This window comes from Emydura macquarii, unplaced genomic scaffold (assembly GCF_026122565.2).
Source record: "Emydura macquarii macquarii isolate MOO-44397 ecotype Brisbane River unplaced genomic scaffold, CSIRO-AGI_Emac_v2 contig_2531, whole genome shotgun sequence".
In the NCBI taxonomy this organism is placed as follows: Eukaryota; Metazoa; Chordata; order Testudines; family Chelidae; genus Emydura; species Emydura macquarii.
In genome coordinates, this window is record NW_027132668.1 from 1,760,787 (window position 1) to 1,781,766 (window position 20,980).

At 41.3% G+C, this 20,980-nt stretch overlaps 1 protein-coding gene across 4 annotated transcripts in view; it reads left to right on the forward strand.

Annotated features, from left to right (window-relative positions):
- Positions 1–20,980, forward strand: part of MAP4K4 (mitogen-activated protein kinase kinase kinase kinase 4) — a 232,675-nt gene that overhangs the window by 156,757 nt on the left and 54,938 nt on the right. For all 4 annotated transcript variants that reach the window (XM_067563574.1, XM_067563575.1, XM_067563576.1 and 1 more), the window contains exons 9-15: positions 3,139–3,217; positions 4,979–5,154; positions 5,307–5,379; positions 5,970–6,180; positions 15,069–15,230; positions 17,255–17,341; positions 17,966–18,169. In XM_067563574.1, the coding sequence (XP_067419675.1) occupies positions 3,139–3,217; positions 4,979–5,154; positions 5,307–5,379; positions 5,970–6,180; positions 15,069–15,230; positions 17,255–17,341; positions 17,966–18,169 (992 nt within the window). The remainder of the gene's footprint in view (positions 1–3,138; positions 3,218–4,978; positions 5,155–5,306; positions 5,380–5,969; positions 6,181–15,068; positions 15,231–17,254; positions 17,342–17,965; positions 18,170–20,980) is intronic.

A 20,980-nucleotide genomic window follows, 5' to 3' on the forward strand; every position in this document is an offset into this window, starting at 1 on the left:
TTGAAAACCATCTCAAGGACTGGCTCTTAGCAGCACGATCTGGAGACGAAGCCCAGATGCCATCTCCATGTTGCTCAGACTCCTTTCCTCCCTCGGAGTCAGAATCAATGTTGAAAAATCAACTTTGGACCCAACACAATCCCTGGACTTCATAGGGGCCTCCATCAACTCAGTCACAGCATGATACCTACCATGGGACAGGATCCAGACTCTGCAAAAATTCATAGTCTATGTAGTCCACAGTCCTTCTGTCCTAGCCAGGATGTGCCTATCCCTTCTTGGCCACATGGCCTTGTGCACATATATCATTACCTTCACTCACCTCCACCTTCGCTGCCTCTAGATGTGGCTTCAGGGACTCTACTCACCAATGCACCACACCATGGATCTTTTACTGACATTCCTCCCATGCTACTTTCTTCTCTCCAGTGGTGGATGGCCTGTGACCAGTTTGTGTGGGAGTCTTCTTTCTCCTATCCTGCCCGGACAGGACGATCATCACTGACACATTCCTCATAGGATGAGGAGTGCCCATGGGAGGTCACATGACACAAGGAACATGGACCTCTTGGCAATCTAGGATGCACATCAACATTCCGGAACTCCAGACTGTAAGGAAAGCATGCCAAGCATTCTCCCATCCAACCGCTCCCATCATGTTGTTATCATGTCTGACACCACCCCTGTTTACTATATCAACAAAGAAGGGGGCACAAAATCAACAGCTATGTGTACAGAAGTGGTCAACTTATGGAATTGGTGCATCACCCAGTAGATCCTGTTATCTGCAGCCTGTCTCCCAGGACTCAGACCATGATTGCAGACTCTCTCCACAGACATTTTGTGATCAATCACGAGTGGGAACTTCTTGACACCATAGTACGCAACGTCTTTAACCAATGGGGGACTCTGACCAGGGATCTCTTCCTCTCTACCATCAACAACAAATGCAGCAAATAGTGCTCCTGGGGTATGGGTGGGGAGGGGTAGTGGTCCCCACTCTCAAGGTGATACTATCACACACTGCTGGTCAGACCAGTTCAACTATGCCTTCTCCCCTCTACCACTCCTGCCACAAGTACTGCAGAAGATCAGGTGGGAGAGAGCAATGATCATCCTGATTGCCCCATTCTGGCCCAGACAGTTCTGGTTTCCCAATCTACTCTGCATGTCAGCCAGTCCCCCACTTCCCATTCCCACTTTCCCTGAGCTTCTGACACAGCACCATGGCAGGATCAGACATGCAGATCTGCAGATGCTTCACCGCAGGGCGTGGTATTTGGATGGGCATCTTCTCTAGAATGGACATGCTTCTCAAAGATGCAAAACATCCTCTCAAGCAGGAGGAAAGAGTCCACTAAGCTTTACAACTGGGTTAAGTGGAACCTTTTTGCCTCCTGGGCCCAACAGAAGGGGCTTTCCCCAGAAAAGGTGGAGATTCCTTTTCTTTTGGATTACCTCCTGTTCCTGAAGGCAATGGGTCTTGCCCTCAACTCTCTCAAGGTCTACCTAGCTGCAGTTAGTGTCCTCCACACCCCCCACCCCCCAATAAAGGTATGACTGTATGACTGCTAGGTTTTGGAAACACCTCATCAGAACTTTCCCACCCACTATCGCTCCCCAGTGGGACCTTAACCTCATTCTATCAGAACTAATGAAACAGCCTTTCGAGCCGCTGGCTTCATGTTCTATGTCCCTCCTTTCCAAGAAAGCCACCTATTTCTGCAGTGTACTGTTTTGGGACGTATGTAGGGTGGCCACGTGGAGTTCAATACGTTCCTCCACTCCGCATTATGCCTTGATGCAGGACTCTGCTATGGACACCTGATTCGGCATGGCTGTCCTCCACTCAACTGTTCCATACTCATCCTTGCACCCTCCTCTGACTTAAGTACTGCTTGTTAATCACCTCCAGTGGAATACGATAGGGACCATCACTTGAAAAGGAAGAATAGGTTACTTACCTGTAACTGGAGGTTCTTTGAGATATGTGGTCCCTATGTGCTTTCCACTTGCCACCCGTCCGTCCCCTCTGCTGCGGATCTGTTGGATTTGTGGTGGAAAAGGAACTGGAGATGTGGTGCCTTTTATTCCCTTGGATGAAACCAAGAGGTGAACGAAGAGCACATGACGTGAGGACCAATGGACACGACGACTTTCAAAATCTCCAGCTCTGGATCCATGGTGCACATGCATAAATACTCAGTGGAATACAAAGAGGACCACCCATCTCAAAGAACCTCCAGTTACAGGTACCGCCTCTTGTTTTAATTAGATCTGTCACTAGACTTCGTAAGCCTGTGTGTGCGTTTCACCTGATTTGAATTGGTTGTTGATATTACTTCGTGGTAAACTGTTGGTCCCAGATTGGCCCTTCTTACAGAAGAGCTCACAATGGGGGTCCTTAGCAGAGGAAATGGGTCATCATGAACTCCTCACAGGTGTCCTATCTGATCATTCCTTTAGTGCCTGGGGTTTGCTCCCCCTGTCGGATAAGTAACGAGATCCACCTCTAAACATGGATGATGAGGGCCCTTCATCACAGATTTACTTTGCCCCTTATCTCTAGCCCTCAGCATCTCCTAGCCCCTTACACTCACTGCAGTGCTTTTCTGCTGAAGTTGAGCTACCAGGAAGTCCTCCTTTGCCACAGGGGCTCCTAAGACTGGGGCTGAGAAGGGGGTGAGTAGCTGCAGAACACATGATACAGCCTGAGGCCTTGCTCCTGGCCTCGTTTTGGCCATCAACCTGCTTTATCTCCACCCCCACCCCCTTTACGAACCCTGACACCACAGAGTGCCCTTGGATTTGGAGAAGGGGATGGGGCCAGTGCTGCAGAGGAGGCTGACTCTTCTTCCATGAGGTGGGAGGTCTGGCACAGAGGTCCCCTTCATGTTTGGTTTGATCTGAAGGGATAATGCAGGCCTTTATTTTTGGCTGCCTCAAACTCAAGAGTTAGGAGCAGAACTGTTGTCTTAACTTTTTGCATTTTAGTTTAATTGTGCTTAACGTCATTCCCATGTCCATCACATGTGCGGGGTTGTCTATGGAAATGAAATAAGCGTGCAGTGAAGACAGTGAAAATGCAGACTCATGAGAAGTGGAAAAACAATTGAGCAAAATTATATTTTTTTCCAGCCCTCTGTGACATGCATCCAATGAGGGCGCTGTTTCTTATACCCAGAAACCCTCCTCCACGGCTAAAATCCAAGAAATGGTATGTAGAGACTACTCTGTTTTCTGTAATCTGTTTCATAGTTTCCTTTACAACCCAGCAATTTCTTATCTTCTATTACATGGCATGCTTTTTTGTTACCATTTCCATAGAACTGTACAATAATTTAAGCTGACTAAAATCAATCTTTTATTATCTTCTGCACTATTGAATCGAAGCACAAAATGAGATGTGCATTGATTATTTTTTTGGCTCTATTTTTTTTCAGAGAAATTTTATCTTTGAATCATGAGACAAAAAATGAGCTGTTCTGTTGACAGCAGCAGCATCATATTAAGGTGACAAATTGTACCACTGCTCAAAGCCTAGACTTCTCCTGCATTCCTAACATGCAATATTTTTTCTAAGATACAGTATTATAAAGAAACAGGACAGCTCCATTGACTTCTAGACACTGAGTTGAAAGGAGTTATTAAAATTAATTAAGGCTTTTACTATAATTATTGCAAACGATTGAAATTGTTCTTCTTGCCACCTGGGAATAATCCCTTAACAATATGGGATTTTCCTCCGATTATTAGACACAACTGACTTGTATGAGGTGATAATTTTCACTAGAAGGAGGGTTTATATAGGTTGAACATGATAACCTTAAAATCGTCAGTGAAAGCCTCAGCATTGACACAAGTAACGCTTTGCTGTGCTGTCTTCTTAGGTGAAGGAAAAAAAGACTGAGTTTAAGGTTCATACAAGAAATATTCCCTCTGTGAATGGAAATTGTATGACTGAGGTTGAATGCCAGAGTCCTGTCAAAAAGAAATTAGCGAAGTGATGTGACCGGTTACACCGATCTATAAATAACATAATTAACTTCACTGACTTGGTGCACTCGATCGTTGTCTGGAATATTCGATTGGCTTTCTCATATAGTAATAACTATCAGAGAATCTTTGTGTGCGCGCGTGCATGTGTGTTTTTAATAAACTTTTATAAAACACGGAGTTTATGAATACATAGCTATTCATGGAGCTTTGAAAAAAAGATGAAAGTAATGTTTGTTTTAGATTTAACAATTCCCTGTAGTGTTTATAACCCCAACATTACAGCATTTAGCTAGTGCATGAGAATCAGAAAGTTAAACTGGCTAAAAACAACCGGGCTACTGGTACTGTTTTCACTGAGCAAGGTGAATGAAGGGCAAAAAGTAAACAGGGTAAGTGGTGAAAAATACAATTTTAAGTATTATTTTCACTCTCTTTCTAAAGCTTTGTTAGAAACAGAGGTAAGAAAAAAACATTTATATTATTTTTATCCTGACAGTGTCTCTCTAATGCTTTGATTTACCAAACTTGTATTTCTCATGCCCTTATCCACCAGACAGAGATGAATTGAATTCCATCACTAACTTCAATAGTTAAATCAGGGATTAATTTGGTCCTATGTGCCCTGATTGAACAAATTATATGGCATTAAGTGTTCAGAAGATGTTATTTTAAAAAATGCATAGTCAATTAAAAAACCAAAATGTTCCTCAGTTTCTACAGACCTATCTCACTATGCCAGATGCATATAAAAACAGGTTGGTGTTACTTGCAGTAATGGAAGAGTCCCCAAATTATCTTAGTAGCATTCTTGTGGCTTTTCTGAAGCCAGCTATCTTAGACATCATTTACACCGCTAGACAGAGGCATGCTGTTTTGGTGGAGTGAACTGAAGGTTTTTGGAGTAATGAGGAAAAACTGAAAAATGGTTTATCTGAGTCTTAGCTTTACACTTTTTCCCCCCTCCTCCCCTTTCCCTCAGGTCAAAAAAGTTCTTTAGTTTTATAGAAGGTTGTTTAGTGAAGAACTATATGCAGAGACCCTCCACGGAGCAGCTTTTAAAACATCCTTTTATACGCGATCAGCCAAATGAAAGACAAGTCCGAATCCAGCTTAAGGACCATATAGACAGGACCAGAAAGAAGAGAGGAGAGAAGGGTATGCAGCCTTTAAAAACTAAGCCTGTGTTTACATATGTGTGTGTGTGTGTGTGTGTGTGTGTGTGTGTATATATATTAGCAGGAGCTGAGTATTTTAAAATAAAAAATTGTAAGAGCCACCTGGAATATTATCTTCCTATTTCTTGCTAGATGAGACAGAATATGAATATAGTGGAAGTGAGGAAGAGGAGGAGGAAGTGCCTGAACAAGAAGGAGAGCCAAGGTAAGAATTGCTGATGGGAGGCTCTTAAAAGATCTAGACAAATAATTTTAAAATCCACATTGACAAATCTGGAGTATACTTTATTTCATAAGCCTTTACATCTGTTACTAAATATAATTAATCCCATGCACTAGTGAGACAGGAACCTCGAAAGGTTTGAACATTCACTCAGACTTCTGAACCTTTGAGGTCCTCATCCCTTTCACTATAACCTTTGATATATCATAGAGAGACTTGATACCCTGTAGAGGTTGTGGGGGGTGTGAGACTTACGGTGGATGTGCCTGGGACCAAGTAGCTGGAGATTTTTTAAAATCAGGCCTCTCTGAGGCTTAGAGAAGACGTGGGCTCAGTTCAAGGGCTGTCAAAAACTTTGAGTTGGCTCTGATTTTTCCTGACCTGGTTTCATGCCTTCCAGAGAGAGTACCTATTTGATATGCATCCAGTATCTTTATTTTGAAAGACAAGAAAATAAAACTTAAACTAATTATATATATATACACGTATATTTAATGTATATGCTTTGGGGAAGATATTTACCAGCTCTTTAAGCTTCGTTGCATGGGAGGCTTAACTTTCTGGTTTTACAGTTCCATTGTCAATGTGCCTGGAGAATCTACCCTCCGACGTGATTTCCTGAGACTGCAGCAGGAAAACAAGGAACGTTCGGAGGCCCTTCGGAGACAGCAGCTGCTACAGGAACAGCAGCTCCGAGAGCAGGAGGAGTACAAGAGGCAGCTGTTGGCAGAGAGACAGAAACGCATAGAACAGCAGAAAGAGCAAAGGAGGCGGCTAGAAGAGGTAGAAATGGAAGACTGGAGCTAAGGTGGCAGAGCTCCTGTTATACTTATTGTCCCAAGCTCTTAAAAAATATTCCCTGTGTTCCCTGTATATTGTGCAAGAATAATATATATCCATTAGCCAAGACATTCAAAACCAGGATCCTAAAGTAAGGCTCTTATGTCCATGTGTAGACACGGTGGTCTGATTTCCAAAAGTGCTAAGCACTCTGCAGCTCCCAGGAGATAATTGATTCCAAAGCCTAAATGTATTGCCTTGTATTTTGAATGGAGATAATTGTGTATGCATATATCTGTCGCTATTCAAAGTAGCAGGCAATTGGTCTAGAGACTTTTGGTGTAGTTGTACAGAAGGGAAGACCTTTTTTATTTAGTTAGCAATGTACAGCTTTTTTAAACCAGATCATGCCACTAAGATAGATGGCTTTTAGACATATCTGTCCATGGTATGTCTGAGAGTTCTTGTAGAGCTTTCTTAAACATCTACATTCGCCACTAATGCGTGGCAGATGGCAACTGATTTTTGATGCAGTGCAGACTCAGGTAAGATATGGGAGGTAATTGTCCTGCTCTAGTCGGTACTGGTTAGGCCTCAGCTGGAGAACTGTGTCCAATTCTGAAAAATTGAGGAGAGAATCCAGAGGAGAGCAACAGAAATGACAAAAGATTTCAAAAACCTTCCTAGGAAGAAAGATTAAAAAAAAAACCTAGGCATGTTTAATCTTGAGAAGATGAGGGAGTAGGAGCACCTATTTAACAGTCTTCAAAAATATGTTAAGGGCTGTTATAAAGAGGACTGTGACCAATTGTTCTCCATGTCCAGTGAAGATAAAATAAGAAGGAATAACCTTAATCTGCAGGAATGGAGGTTTAGGTTAAGTATTAGGAAAAACTTTAGAAGTATAGTTAAGCTCTGGAACAGGCTTCCATGGGAGGTTGTGGAATCCTTGTCATTGGAAGTTTTTAGAACAGGTTGGACAAACACCTGTCAGGAATGGTGTAAGTTTACTTGGTCCAGCCTTAGTGTGGGAGGCTGGAGTTGATGACTTCTTGAGGTCCCTTTCAGTCCTACAATTCTATGTGTATTAGCATAAAGATATATGGTATAGAAGACATGATTCATTTGATAAATGTCATAAATAGCAAATCATCTATAATTGTAATATACTGGATTTTTTACCGTTTGTCCTGTAGGAGACATGCCATTTTCATACATTTTTCTAGCTATATCCACTTGAATTTTTTTAACAAAACCCCAGGTACATTTTTGCATGTTTACTCTTTGGGATATACCGACTGTTTGCTTACATTGTTTGTTTGGATTTTCTTGCTCTTAAGCTTTGTGTACATCACCATGTCCCTTGTGAGTTTATTTTTATTTTGTTTCTAAAAGTTCTTTATTTAAATGGTCAAACAAGACAGCTAGTCAGTAAGTAAATAAAAGGTTCTTTGGGTTCTGACAGATGGAAAGGTTTCTAAACAATTTAGCAGTCCAAAACTGAGTATAGGAGATAAAGTGAAACCAATCATTTGGCTCTTCAGGAAGTACAGGGTCAAATTCCAATTGTCCTCAAATGACCCTTGTTGCTGATTTGCTGTTACAGCTGTTCATTTGGCATGTAGTTCTTCATCAAAGCTATCTAGTTTTCCAAGCACTGATAATGTTTAACAGTGCAATAAAACCAGATTAGCTTCACATAGTACATCAAGTTTACACACAAGTTTACAACTTAAGATTTGTATTATGTACTAACACAAAAAATATTGTAACATAAAATTCAAAAAAGCTTTGCAGGTCACCTGAAGACTTCTTTCCCCAACCCCCTTCAAATGTGTGAGTGAATTTACTGCTTTTATAAGGAGGCACTGATAGCAAGGACCCAGCCGCACACATGCAGCAGGAAGGGGCTATACAAGCTTCCTTTCTCTTCTGTCTCTCCCCCACCATCCTCAAACTGCCAAGATAAACATCATTGCCAATCCAGTTCTTGGCCTGTTTTAAAGAAACTGTTAGTTGTGCAGCAATTTTATTATCTGGTCATAAAGACTAGGGAAAGCTAAAATGAGAGGCTTATTTTTTTCCTTGAGTCAGGGTTTGAATTAATACCTTCAGGGATGACCAAAATCTAACAAATTGCCTAGTCCCCTGCATGATGTTGTTAATCTGAAATTGCACTTACTACAAAAGGAAACATTTTTTTCCTTTAAACACCTGAATGCTCTAGTTTTAGGTATTTTTATAACTAAGTTATGTAATTTATTTAATCTGCCATGATCAATATGACCTTTTTAATCTGAAATTGCTCTAAATTCAGAAGGAAAGGTGCTTCAAATAATAGGAACAGAACAATGTGTCTGTTTGCTAGAAAGAGTCTAAAGTTTAATTAAAGGGGTTATTTGAGTGTTAGAGGGTATGTGTAAATGTGCAAAACTTAAACAATGAAAATGCTAAATCAACTGGAAGTTGCATTTGGTCAACCCCACTCTTTTCAAATTGGTCCCTGTAAGTGAATGTTATGTATTTTTAAAAAATCAATATTTTATATGTATAAGCCTACTTCCTTCAAGGATGAATCAGTGTGGTAATATGATTAGTTTTCTGTTACAAAACCTATCCTTCACTTGACTGTTCAGTTTATTCCAGCATAAGCATGTTGGGTAGCTTTTCATTTAGTTTATAAAATCATGTTTTCTTTTGCTTAACAATATTCTTTCTTTCACCTCCCTCCCCCCCCCCCCCTTTTTTTTTTTTTGAAAAGTCAGAGCAATTTTGAATAATTTGCTACTGCAAAAAGAATTCATACTGATTGATTACAATGTTAGCAACGTAGTTACGTTGCATATTGTGGATTGATGCATTTGGGAATAGAGTTACACAATAGACCATGAAAAATTGGAGGAGAAAACCTCTGCATCTGCCAGATCTATAACCTCTGCCATACTCCCTCACTTTTTATGGTGAAATTGCCATAAAAGCTTTTGGGGGAAAAAAGCCTTGTCAACAGAAGTTAGTTTTAAAAAGAAAATGGCCCCCATCAGAATGCTTACAGCCATATTTAGTTCTTTTGAGCTTTGTTATTTGGATCTTCTATTATTGGAGAGGTATCTATCCAACCTGAGAAATTCTTAGGAAAGCTTTAGCCAAAATAAACCTTCTTTAAGAGGATGTGGGAAGAAACATGCTTAGATAACATTAATATTGTGACACAGGGAGATTAAAGCCAAGAAACCAAAAGGATAGACCTTTGTCCTTAATTTACTCTGTATTTTGAAGAAACAGGTAAAGAAAGAAAAGCTTAATAAGATGTAAGGATAGTGTCACTTTCAAATCTCCTGGCTTTTGTCAGTTTGTTGGATCTTTAATTGAACATGGGTTTCTGGTGCTGCTTTGGTTGGTGTAATGGAAGTTGCATTTTTTTGGCATTTCTGTTTGACATTCACTTGTGAGAATTAGAGAGTCTCCCTGGACATGTTGCCAGTATCTATCTGTCTGTCTGTCTTAAATTAAAATTGGGGGCTTGTTCTTACAATTTTGGCACATATCCTAGACAGTTTTTACAGAGATTGTCACAAGAACCATGTTTAGGCTATGTGCCAAAAGTGTATTATTCTTAGCAGTATTAGAAAGAAGATTGCTTTAAAAAAGTATATAAGTGGCTACTGAAAACCATTGTTTCACAGACTTTATAATTTCTGCATTACTTAAAAGGAGGAAATTATACATTGCTGAAGCGTGGAAGATTATCTGAACCTATGCAAGTTTTTGGTTAGACATCTGCATTGTAGAACGATAACTTGTATGACACCTAAGACTTAGGTGGTTAAAAAGAGAAATTTGAGTTGTCCCAGACCTCTTCTTTTTTTCTTTTTTTTTTCTTTTCTTTTTTTAAATGTGCCTGCATCTGAACGTTTCTCTACAGCAAAATGGAAAAAAGCAATGCTTGGCTTGAAGGGAATGAAGAAGCAACTGACTTAGTGGTTGGCAAAACTGAGTCTAGTTTTGATTTAGCACAATCACAACTAGTTGCGGCACAAATCCTATTTGTATCTGAAGTCCTGTATGTACCTGAGCCTCCATGACTAGGTCTCCTAAGTGCTATGATAAAACAAATAATAAAAACAACCACCATAATTCAGAGGGTTTTGATATAATTGGTTCCAGTTTTGATTATTGGAACCTAAATTGGGCACAACTGAGGTGGAGAGGGTAATTTTGCCAGCGCTTTGTTTTACAACACCAAAAGAGGCTCCACTTCATTTGAATTGCCCACATTTTGGGTTGGTTACACTTACTCATGTCTAATATGTACCAGGAGAAAATATTTTTATTGTCTTCTCCCCACCTCCAAGTACTCTGTCACCAACATTAATGCATGTATATATCTACCTTCGTGTGGATATAAGATAGATATGTAGAGGTGGTTTTGTATGTATTCTGGTCCATGCATTCATCATTCGTGATTTCTTGTGTACTTCATTTGTTTTTATGTGCATACTAGCAGTTTGCATGTGTAGTTGCATTGCCCCCTTCTGGTAACTCAGAGTACACTGCATAGTCTTGGAGCTTAGACCTATAAAATCATGAACCATTATGAGACCTGAGTAAAAGTGCATTATGGGTGACATTAGGAGGGCAAGTGTCACAATTCTAGCAATTTTATCATTGCTTCATCTGCACTTCTTGGAACTTTCCTTTCAGTGCTCGGTAGCTTGCCTTTTCTTTAGTGGCTAGTTGTTTGAAAATAATCATCTGCTCATCTGACATACAGAATCATGAAGGGTTGGTACTAGACTACCCTATATCTTCTTTAGCTAAAGAAGATCTGAAAAACTGGCTTTAGCCCCAGAGTAACAACCTATGCTACCTAGCCCACTCGGTATGTGCAGATACACCAAATTTTGTGTATTTTTTGTGGTGTATGATTAGAGGTATAGTAACTAATGCACCTTACTTTTAAAATCAAGAAGGAAATTATATAATAACACTTACAGTTTGTATCCTAGACCAAAAGAGTCTGTCATGAGTGATGTTTCTTAGGTCAAACCTAAACGCTCCAGTGAACCTACCCTTTCAGTATTCACTCCTCAAAAAAAAAAAAAAAAAGTGTTTTAAGACTAGCCAACAAGGTGATCTTAGGTTAAAAAGCACAAATACGCAGTGGGAGGTCAAGTGAATCATCTTACTTTAAAAGTAAGGAAATCTGTAGTTAGCTAGTAGCATCATTACTCATGTCGAAAACCTTTCTCAGAGCCTACTCTATTTTTATCACAATACCTATCTGCTCTCCTCACCAGTTGAAAATAATTCTGTGTATTTAGTGTTTGCTGCTTCAGTGGCTTGTTTTTCAGAGATCATATTCAAAGCAAGGGAAGTCCTTCTCTTATAAGGTGGGGATTATGCATACTCTGTGGACCTTGAGTTAGTTGGTGGTTTTGGTAAGCAGCACCAGGAGCCTAGACTTGGCAAGTAAGCCAAAGTGGTGCTAACAGGAAGGTAGAACTGGTGTAGAGAAACTCCATGCCTTTGTGTGCTTTAACACATGGACAGTAGCATGGTTGTGCTTCAGAGATTTGGCTTAAGTGCAGGCTGGTGGCAGAGTTCTTTTCCTCTTTTCCCTTTTTCTTTTAGTGGGTGGTAAGCATGCACTGTGAATATTGAAACTCAAGATTTTTCTTTTTTTTTTTTTTTACATAGAATTTTAGTCTTTTATTGACATAATTGTGTGGGAAACTGGCATGTTCCTTGGACCAGTCAATTTTGAAATCCTTTCGTTGTTGTTGCTGCTATCTTATCAGGTGTTGCTATTTATAGTCATTGCTGAAAACCTTTCCATTGCTTCAAGAAATGAGATTCATCTTATTAAAATGACCCAAATTGTTTCCATCTACCAAGGAATGACCGACACTGGGCCAAGATTTGCAATATGCCTGTACCAGTGTCAATAACCGTTGTTAGTTGGAGGGACTGACATCAGGTTGAAGGTGCAATATCTTCTGAACCAGGAAAATGAGAAACACATGCTGGGATTTTCTTCTTCCCAATGGTATACCAGTTCCATACCTAGCCCTGGTATGTTATGAAGATGGACCTTAGAACTGCATTATTCTCATTATCTATCTTGCGTTCTCCAAGGTTATTCCTGACATTACCTGAGCAGCTGATTATCTTTTGAGCCATTGAATTGCATATGAAGGATTTATATAATTAGATAGCTGCTGTCAAGTATTTTTGTTTAAGGGCTGATCTACACTGGCGGGGCGGTCGACGGGAGACACCATCCCGTCCACGCACCCTTACTCCTTTTGGGGAGGTGGACTAATTGAGTCAACCAGAGAGAGCTCTCTGTTTGACTGAGTGGGTTTGCAGACTTGCTCAACTTGCTCAGACTTGCCACTGCATCGATGCCTGCCGCAGTGAAGACATAGCCTTAGGTAGAGCAAGTATAGGTTTCTATCTCTTACTTGGTTGTTAGCTGTGAGTATCTTGAGAACAGCTCAAGATGAAATACGGGAGGGGGGAATAGCAAGAAAGTAATCAGAATAATATAATCTCAAGATCTGTTACCGTGACCTGTCAGGGCTTGAAATACTTCAGCAAATCAGAGCAGTTTGTTTATTTAGTGCTGGTCCCGCAGGAATAACAAGAAAGAAATGTTGATCCATGATGATTATTTATGTCCAGAAAGTACTTTTTGTCTTTGCTTTTTGGGGATCAGGAGGTTTTCTTAAGCCTAGAATTATTTTCTTTGAAAAATTGTTTAAGAAGTGTTAGAGTAATTGTAGATAAGAAGAGTTAGAGCTAATAAACATGCATCTTAACTAATCACGGTGTGTTGCCTCTTGCATCCTCAAGGCAACTGGCTTGTTCTACTTCATAACTTAGAACCTGTGAGGCTTGATTTAGCCAAGAGGCATTTGAATGTTTTGGCCTAAGTATAGAATTAGTTTGACAAGAGATTTGTATATTCTGAAACAAAAAAGCCCACTGAACCCTTGTAATGTGCTTTAAAAAACAAGTAGCAAAACCTAAGAACTCCACTGTTTTCCTGAGCTACCTTTACTATTTTTGCATCTCTACTCATTGAAGAGAAGTTGTTTAAATCAGAGAAACCTAGGTGTCTACTCAGAGGGAAAAGTGCAAAGTCTGTGTGTTTAGAGACTTCTAGAATACATACTGGAGAAAAGAGCATAATTATGTCTAATGAAATTGGAAGAGGAGAAGGAAGGTGGTGGTGAACCTCAGGTGACTAAAGAAAAGCAGGAGCGCTGCCAATAGATGTGATGCGGGTGCATGAGAACAAATGTGTCTAAGAAAGCTGTGTAGCTTCCAAAATTGCGACTAGTCAAGAAGAACTGGAAGCGTAGAGTATAAATTATGTGTTTCTGAGCCTTAAACTGTTAGTCACCTTCCTCTCAACCACTCTCCCCTGCACCTGGGGAAAGTGTTGATCCCAGTAGGAAGGAAAAAACAGTGGCATTTTTATTTACTGTACATTCAGCAGTCGAGATGTCTGTGTACTTAGCAAAGCAAGCAGCAGGTGCAGGAAGGGAGCAAGAGCAGCTTGGCCTTTAGTGCTGCAGTGTGCACAGTTACAGAGAGATCACCTATGTCCATGACCACGTGAACTCCTCTGACACGTTTGACTAAATTGTCTGGCAAGGACCCTGCTTACTGTGGCACTCTGGCACAGCAGATTGATTCTGTGGCAGCTTCAGATAAACTAAAAAAGATGTTTTTTGTATTAAACGTGAAAAAGAATAATCACTACAGTTATCTCTTGTGACTTAAATTTAAGGTTGTTGCATTGCCTCTAAATTTTATTCTCAATATGTTATAGAATTCTGTATTGGAAGCACATAAGCAGATTGTCAAAATTGTCAGGGGAAATAGCTTCTGGCAACTAAGCTGGAGACAGCTGGGTCTCTTGGCACTTGGGAACACGTGGAAGGCAGTTTGAGATTTTGAGGTAGGCACATTAGCTGGACGTTTCTGCTACAATTATCAGCAGTTAGACTGACGTTTAAGTATCAGCCTTGCTTATCAAGTTTGTGCTGTGTGAACATGAATCTATTCGTTCACATGTCTCCGAACTATTGTTCCGGGCTGACTGCAGACTCAGGCAAACATCACTGAACCAGCTTACATTTGATTCATGTTTTAGTTTGGAAGCTTATCTATGCGACCATAAAGATGTAACCCTGTGTTTCTTGGTTTTCAGAGGCTTAAATATAGGTGGGTTTTATGTTCTGCAAAGGTGAGACACTTCTGGACAACCTCAGTTCTTCATTGACAAACTTTGTTGCCCATAAATTAATGTGTGGTGCCTTTTCCATCTGTTTGGTTGTTGCACGAGCAGTCAAATTCTTAGCATACAACATATCATACTGACTAGAAAGCCTATCAAATATTCAGAGGATTATTATTTGAGCTGCGAGTGATCCAGAAAGGGACTGTTTCATTTAATTGTTTTGGCAAAATTTGGCAAAATGTGGATAATGGGAAAGGCTGATGGAATCCAGAAGGTGACTGACTGCATGTTACTACCTAACTACATTCTTTCTTCAGAGATATTTCAGTTTGAACTCTACATCTTGTCTTGGGGCAGCAACAGCAATGAACCCCTTAGTGTTCAGGAAAACGTTGTGCAATCTTGTTGTGAAGAAGCTCAAGAGGTTAACTGACAATGTCTGGATACTTGTCTCTGATGTATGGAATAGTTTACTTTACATGGAGGAACATTCCTTCTCCTCCTCCTCCCTAAACTTTTGTTAGTATTTGGGGCCCACAAACTTCACTTACCAGCCTTCCAGTAGAAATCAACCCCAACTTTCTCTCTTTGGTAACACTAAAAGTAGCATTTTATTCCCCTCCCCCCCTCCCGTCTCTAGCAACAAAGAAGAGAACGGGAAGCTCGAAGGCAACAAGAGCGCGAGCAAAGACGAAGAGAACAGGAGGAGAAAAGACGGCTAGAAGAAATGGAGAGGAGGCGTAAGGAAGAGGAAGAGAGGAGGAGAGCAGAGGAAGAAAAGAGGAGAGTGGAGAGAGAACAGGTGAGCCCATGATACAGATACAAGCACATTAGGTTTGTGGGTCTACGTTTTAAAAATGAGTTAATTACAAAAGAACTAACACTGGGGCAGCCAGCTTGCCCTCTTTGTTGTCCTTGACCTACGCAGAAAAGTAGAACATAAAGTTCTATGGGGAAATAAAGCAACCTTCATGTTGCTTGCAAAATGTTAACTGTTACCCTCAGAAGGCTCTAAACTAAAGTTACACCCAATGTTTGACTAAAACCCACAGAAGAAGAAAGCTGAACAAATACTGAAAATCCGTTCTTGACTCCTTGTTGAACAGTAGCTCTCACAGGATCAGCCAAGTCCAGGAGAGCTCAGAGAAAGATAGAAACATATTATTTTTAATGTTTCGTCATGCTGGATGAGTTAAGTCAGAGGCTTAGCTATAACTGAATATGCTGAGTTGAGAAATGAACCCATAACACTACATTAATTTGAGTTGCCCTGTAGTTTCCTTTTTTTATATTGAGGGGGAAAAATCCACCAAAAACATGCCAATTCAGACAACATTTAGAATATCTTAAGTACTGTAAATGTGCTCTTGATGTTTAAAATAGAAGTGAGGTCTTCCAAACTGTGTGTCACTCAGTTGTGGTACTTATGCATGAAATCTGCGCACTTAAAAATCCTTTATAAACTTTAATCAGGGTTATAATTACTTTGTGTGCTCTTTAAATATTCATTCCAAATGAAGGACCCAATCCTGCTTCCACAGATGTCAATGCCAAAATTCCTATGAACTCCAGTGGGAGCAGGATTTGGCCAGAAATATCTAATTGTTCTGCTTAAAGGGGTGTGGTGTCCTTATATTATGGACTGTTGTCCTTCTGAATACAATGGACTTTTTGTTTGTGTTTGACATTTTGGAGTCATGGGGCACAAAATAAAGGTTGAGCCTACTGGGATGAATGCACGAAGAGTAATTTTTGCAGATACCTTTTATCCCAGGTATCAACTTAAAATGTTTAGATGCCAATTATGAAGTCACAGAAATGTAGTGGCAATGATGACACACATTTCACTGGAACAGTCAAACTGTGCCACTACATGGTTTGAAGAAGTGACGCATTTCTTTCTTTATTTTTCTTAACCTAACCTGTGGATTTGCCACAGTACTTGTGATAAGCTGGTTTACATCATCGATCTATCATTAGACTTTTCTGTAGCTCCCGTCTGAACCATTAATTTCTTTATGCATACACTGTACGCGTGTGTGTGTGTGTGTATGTTGCACGCATGCATATATTACATACTTTCATTACTTGCATGATAGGATGTTATCTGCTTTGATATGGTACTTCATAGTTAGAGTTGGTATAGGGGGCCAGGTGAAGTAGTGGGTAAATGTATTAGCTTCTGACCTCTTGATGTAGGTTTAACTATGGCTAGGTCGCAAGAAAAAGTGAGTTTGTTTGGTCTAAAATCTGTTTCCTAGTGGATGTTTGTTTTTGTCATAACCATTGCATAATTCAGCAAGATTGGCAGTGTGTGCTGAGGAGAGGCTTCTGATTTGGGCTAGTAGGGGAGATGGCAGGTCAGGTGTGAACTGCATTTGGCAGAACCCCAGTGGGGAAGCTTGCACAAGGTCTGCCTACACTAAGCCTGACTCTTGCTGTTGCTAACTATTCATCACACAAGCGTGAAAAACTAATTTTTAATAAAACTTGCATGTGATTTGTGTTGGCCGTACTGAGTAAGACTTGCTGTGTTTAACTCTCAAAACTTTTAAATGCATTTGCTTCTTTTGAAACCACTTTCAAAATACATAAACAAGCTATGGCCCATGCCCTGAAAATCACGGTAGTCCAAACCAGGATACATCAGCCAACTAAGAAGTTGAGATGATAGGGTTTTCTAAATGGTTCTCTAGGCATTAATCCAGCACTGAGTTAATTTATCACTTAAAGATGATTGGGAAAGTAGCTTGTGGTGTTCCACTCAGGTGGTTCTGATGCATTCCTTTTGAATAAATTTATTGCTGGGTAATTTCTATGTGACAGGAGTATATCAGGCGACAGCTAGAAGAGGAGCAGCGGCACTTGGAAATTCTTCAGCAGCAGCTGCTCCAGGAGCAGGCCATGTTACTGGTAACGCACTGTATCTGTTTTGTTCAGTAGCTATAGGATTCATTCATCTGGCCAGTTCTAGGCTGCCCTTAGTCGGACACAGCTGCACTAACTGTATGAACAATGGAGCTTGACTAAAAGGCCATTGATGCTAGCGTAGTGGGCTGACAGGCACACATGAGAAGTACTGTATGGTCATACTGCTTTCTGTACAGTAAGAGGAGGCTTTATGTTAAAGTTGAACAGTTTTGGTTTGGTGGTCAAGTTTTTGAACAGACCTTGGCATTCAGTGAAGAACTATAGTGCTTATGCTGCAGATCAAAAGCACATGATACGTAAATCAACCCCAGGATACAATGGCCTAGTGGTGTTCCAAATCATTGTTTTTTGAACATTACAGTGGATTTATTTTAAATAATTTTGTACTAAAATACATTTTGCTGTAGCTCTCCAGTTCTGTCAAGGTTAGCAATACACTCTCCACTTTCCCAACAGGAAACACGTGCCATTTTGGTCTGGCTTAGTTCTCTATCCCTTACACTTAAGAAAAAAAATAATGAACATTTTTTGGTAACGGGATGGAGAGGGAAATACGTTCCGTAAGTTCAGTGTCACATCTTGAACTATTCACGCGTTTTCTCAAAGGAATATAGATGGCGCGAGATGGAGGAGCATCGACAAGCAGAGAGGCTCCAGCGTCAGCTGCAACAGGAGCAAGCCTACCTCCTGTCACTACAGCATGATCACAGGCGGCAGCAGCAGCAGCAGCAGCAGCAAGAAAGGACTAAACAGAGCTATCCTATCCCTGAGCCTAAATCTCATCATGAACCTACTGAAAGAGCACGTGAGGTAACTTTTGCTCTGATATTATTCTCATTATGTGCTCCTCCATCCTTAGTGATGAACATCTTGACAGCTGTGCTGCTGCTATAACGGGGCTCAAAAGAACTGGAAGCCAAAGTACCAAAATGAGACATTGGGTAGTAATTTCAAAAGTGCCGTAGGCTCCTAAGAAACGCAATTCCAGTTTTCAGAAGCGACTTAGGCTTCTAAGTTCCACAGTGAGCCTCTTAAATCATTTAAGGTACTTCTATACAGCACAAAACAGAACAGAAAAACCGTGGCAGTGAGTCTCAGAGCCCGGGTCAACTGACCCAGGCTTGTACTGCAGAACTAAAATTAGCAGAGCAGATGTTCTGTCTTGGGCTGGATCCCGGGCTCTGAGACGCAGGGAGGCTAACATATAAAGGGTGGAAAGAAAAGTTCTTGCAAAGGGCAGTGAGGAGAACTGGTTTCAAGTTAGTTAAATCACAGTAGTTTCACCTACATCATAGTGAACATATATTTTTATCATGAAAGCAGCAATACTTCAAGGGCTGGTCCCTGTGTGTATGCCACTGGGGGTGCACATGCGCTCTGAGCAACTGGAGTTGGAGAATTCTTGCAAATAGTGTGTGTTGGTCTGCTTATGTGCCTTTGCCTTCCTTGTGCTTCCAAATGAAGGGATAAAGATTGGAGCAGACTGACTGCCTCTCCAGTTGCTTCTTACCACTGCCCGGCCTTGGCAGGAACCTCCGGGATCTGCAGCTCTCCTTTTGATTTTTTTGGTCTGTAAATACTTCAAAGATTGCCTTAGTGCCTTTTGTGTATAGATCTTTATAGTTAGTTAGTTTTTAATAGTTTTTACAATCTTTGCCATGGAGAAAGTCATGAGGCTGAAGTTGGACTCGAGCTGAGGGACCTCCCGGTACATTAGCCTGAATCGCCATGGAGTGTGCCTCCTGTCGCGAGGTCTTACTCTGTTGCAGGGCAATTCAGACCTACAGATTCCCTGCTGTGGCCTTGTTGTAAAGGTAGAGAACGCTTGCAGAAGCATAAGAGCAAGTCTGCTTCAAAGACATCCAACACAATTCTGCCTAAATTGAGCAAACCCCCTTGTTCAACCGCTAAGGGCTTCTATTGCTGGCAGTACCATCGCTGTCTCACACTTTGGCCACGTGCAGCCTTCCTCCTCTGACCCCGTTAGCATGAGTGGATTGTACCCCTTTCTTTCCAGGGAGGTCAGAGACTTAGGCCATGTCTACACTACACATTTTTGTCGACTTAAGTTACGTCGACGATCATCTACCGCCATAATTAAACCACTTTTGCATGTCCACGTGGTGGAGCGCGTCCACACTTGGTGCTCTTGCATCGACAGAGAGAGCAATGCATCTTGGGTAGCTATCCCACTGTGCAAATCACGACCGTCTGCCACTGGGAGTTCTGGAAATGGATCGCAGTGCCTCATGGGGCAGCCTTACTATTCCATGATGCATTTTTCTCTGTCCCATCATTCATTGGACTTCTAAGTACGTTTCATGCTGCTTTTGAACAGCCCCAGTAAACTTTGTGCCTGCCATCTCTGTCTGAAAGCATGGATCCTGCACTATTTTCCAGTCTTGAGATGAGCATTATGAGCACAACATGGCTGATCCCACAGTATTTCATGAGCTGCGAATCTGATGATCACACCGTGGTGTCTGCCCTGCTATGTGCCGTGGAAAGAAACAATTCAAGGTTGCTTTTGGCATTCACAGAACAGCTGCATATAATGGACTGTCAGTACTGGGCTCGGGAAACAAACATTGAGTGGTGGGATCACATCGTAATGCAGGTCCGGGATGACAAACAGTGGCTGCGGAACTTTCGGATGCGCAGATCCTCCTTCCTGGAACGGTCTGTAGCGCTCACCCCTGCCCTCCAGCAGGGACACCAAAATGAGAGCTGCCCTCCACAGTAGAGAAGTGAGTGGTGATTGCTGTGTGGAGACAAATAAAGATTCATTTACTTTCTATAACTACATTTTTATTCATCAGCAACACAAACACTTTTTTTCTAAATGGGACATGACAAACGAGCACTTTTTAAATGAGGCTCTCCCAACTGGGTGTATGTCTACCAGTCATTCTGAAACACGTTCCTCGGGTTGGAGTGCATGGGGTACTGGGCCGGCCCAGGAACATGTGAGGAATGTGTGTGGAGAAGGAGGAGTGTGGGAAGAGCATGGAAGGCAGTTCTGTATGGGCTGCAGGGGGAGGTGAGTACGCATGTGTTCTGCCTGCAGCGCAATCAGGGACCTCGTGTCTGTAGCATCTGCTCCTGCCTCCGTTTCCTCTCTTGGATGTCCATTTTCCAACTTGCAGTGATAGTCTCTCTCCAGGCTTTCTGCTCGCTATCAGCTGAATCAGGAGAATGCAACACCTTCCTGAACACATATCTTCCTTACCCTTCCTGATTCGTCATCTTATCAGACAGAGCTGCACAGCTGGTGTGCTGGAGGAATTCCTCAAGCGCACATCTACAGAAGCTAAAGAAACAATAGACAGAGGCTCTACTGTGAGTGCACTCACGGCCTTGATTCATAGAAGTTGGATACACCACTTTCTCACTTTCCCTTGGCAAGCATGCAGCACGGCAAGAGCCCTTACCGTGGTGAGTTTGCCAGAACTTTACCTCATGTCTCCCTGCAGTATCAAACTTCCCTCTCCTGCATCAGGTGCGCCAGAGCTAGAGTGCTGGGAGTCACTTCAAAAAAAAAAAAAAAAAAAAAAAGTCCTGGTTCACCGTGCTACCAGATGTCCCTGTCACCTGTCCCCCATCCTCCTCCAACTCCACTTT